We start from the raw sequence: 1,910 nt of genomic DNA on the forward strand, positions 1-1,910 counted from the left end.
GACTGCCAATGTACTACCACTAAATAATGTATATACACGCGTATTTTGCGGGTACACGGGCACCTGTCAGGAGCTGCGCGCCTTTTGCTCCTGCCCCTTTCTTGAAATTGTATTCAAATGAAATAAACATTCATTCAAAAACATTTGTTAGCTGGTGGGAAGTGGTCACACAAGACACATAAACAAGTACACGTGTAATATGCTCAGTCCCCATTTGAGAGCTATCACGTGTAAATCACATGTCTGACATTCTGCCTCATTAGCTATAAGGTTTCCGACTTTGTGGATTCATATATCGACCACGGTGACCGTTGTCCCGTGCTGCTCATTGCAAAAACTCTTTGAGGGCTCTTGCTTAGAGCCCGCCAACTAATTCGGATGTCGTCAATGCACTAACAATGATAGCTTCTGTGTGACTACAAGTCCTTAAATACCATTGTACAAGTCATGCAATCGAGGCACACATGAGTGGAAGAATTAATCAGATTGCCGGTACTTACTGTTGTTACCTCATGACGTCTTTGATTGCTCGTAAATGAACCAAACATCATACCACGCGAGAATATGACACAACTGTACGCAAAGTTAAATTGTTCGTGCCATTGGCGTGCATAATGAAGTTACGGCTGCCCTATTTATACAAAGTGTGGTATATTTCTTTCAGAACAAGCTCTGTCGTTTTAGACTACGTGTCTGAAATTCTCAAAGCATTTCTTTCCCTGACAGGATATCAGTGGAGAAAAGTTACCATTCTAAGCGGACGCGATTGTTTCATCGGAGTTCCGAAATCACTTACCGGCATATGGGATCGCCACTCTTCATTTTGGTATATTCAGTGCCAGACGTCCGTGATGCCAGTCCTGGTGAAGTAGACAACCAGGCACTCTCCACCATCCTTGAGCAGTCGACTCACGTTGCGGTAAGCTTTGTGCAAGTCCCAAATGTAGTGAAAAGTAAGAAACGAGAAGACGCGGTCGAAGAGCCCGTACTTGTCGACGATGAATTGAACATCCCCATTCTCTATGTCCAAGACCTCGAAGCACACTTTTGCCTCCGGGTAATGGTTTTGGGCGTATACAAGCATGTCTTCAGATATATCCGTGGCGACGACACGAGCGAAGGGCCGCAGGAGTGGTAGCAGCTGCTCTGCGAGGAAGTTACCCGGTCCGCTACCGACGTCGATGTATTGGTCGTCGTCACTTGAGGGCCTTCGGAACTGCACATCATTTAAGGCTGCCAGGTTCTCCCTGTGGGATAATTCCTTCAACCATGTAAAAGGTTTTGGCTCAAGGTCGGAGGTTGTTTGCTTTTGTTGTTGGTCCATACGATTCGGCATGATTGCTGAATGTTCCACGCGTTGTGCGCCCCTTGTAATTCGAGAGTGTGCCCTTTGCAACTGCAAGAGGACAATATCGCTTATGTATTGCGCTCATAGAATATAAACATAAACTGTGAGATAACAGGTGAATTACTGACGTACCCTTCTTTAAATATTACCGTCCATCTACTGCCATAAAAAGGAGAACGGCATGCATGCATGACGCATGTCATCCCAAAATGTAATTCCAAATTGTTTTCACCCTTTAACTAAACTTCATTTCTTATCACATTTAAGCCTTTCAGAACATGTGTGCGTGAAAGCGCTCAATGATTCACAATATTTTGCATTCCACAAATGCTTATTCTGGAACAGTATCGGTATTTTATACGAAGCTTGACCATTAGCATACCCAGGTTCAGCACGGCTGCTGCTGATTGGTTATTTCGAAACATATACATTTCTACACATGGTGTGAAACATCTTATTTTCGTGTGCCCTTCCTTAGCTTCCGTGAATGTTGCGATACAATACTATCGCAAAATTTATAGGCACGTGAAAATTTTTATGAAGAAATATTGACACAACACTG

At 43.7% G+C, this 1,910-nt stretch overlaps 1 protein-coding gene across 1 annotated transcript; it reads right to left on the reverse strand.

Moving 5' to 3' along the window:
• Positions 1–832: 832 nt before the first annotated feature.
• LOC135909521 (juvenile hormone acid O-methyltransferase-like) lies at positions 833–1,336 on the reverse strand. The gene has a single exon (XM_065441502.1). The coding sequence runs from the start codon at positions 1,334–1,336 to the stop codon at positions 833–835; it is 504 nt and encodes a 167-aa protein (XP_065297574.1).
• Between the last annotated feature and the right edge of the window lie 574 nt (positions 1,337–1,910).

Source organism: Dermacentor albipictus, chromosome 5 (assembly GCF_038994185.2).
Source record: "Dermacentor albipictus isolate Rhodes 1998 colony chromosome 5, USDA_Dalb.pri_finalv2, whole genome shotgun sequence".
Taxonomy (NCBI): Eukaryota; Metazoa; Arthropoda; class Arachnida; order Ixodida; family Ixodidae; genus Dermacentor; species Dermacentor albipictus.

Coding starts and splice junctions, on each gene's coding strand:
- LOC135909521 (XM_065441502.1), bottom strand. CDS start 1,336: ATGCCGAATCGTATGGACCAACAACAAAAGCAAACAACCTCCGACCTT.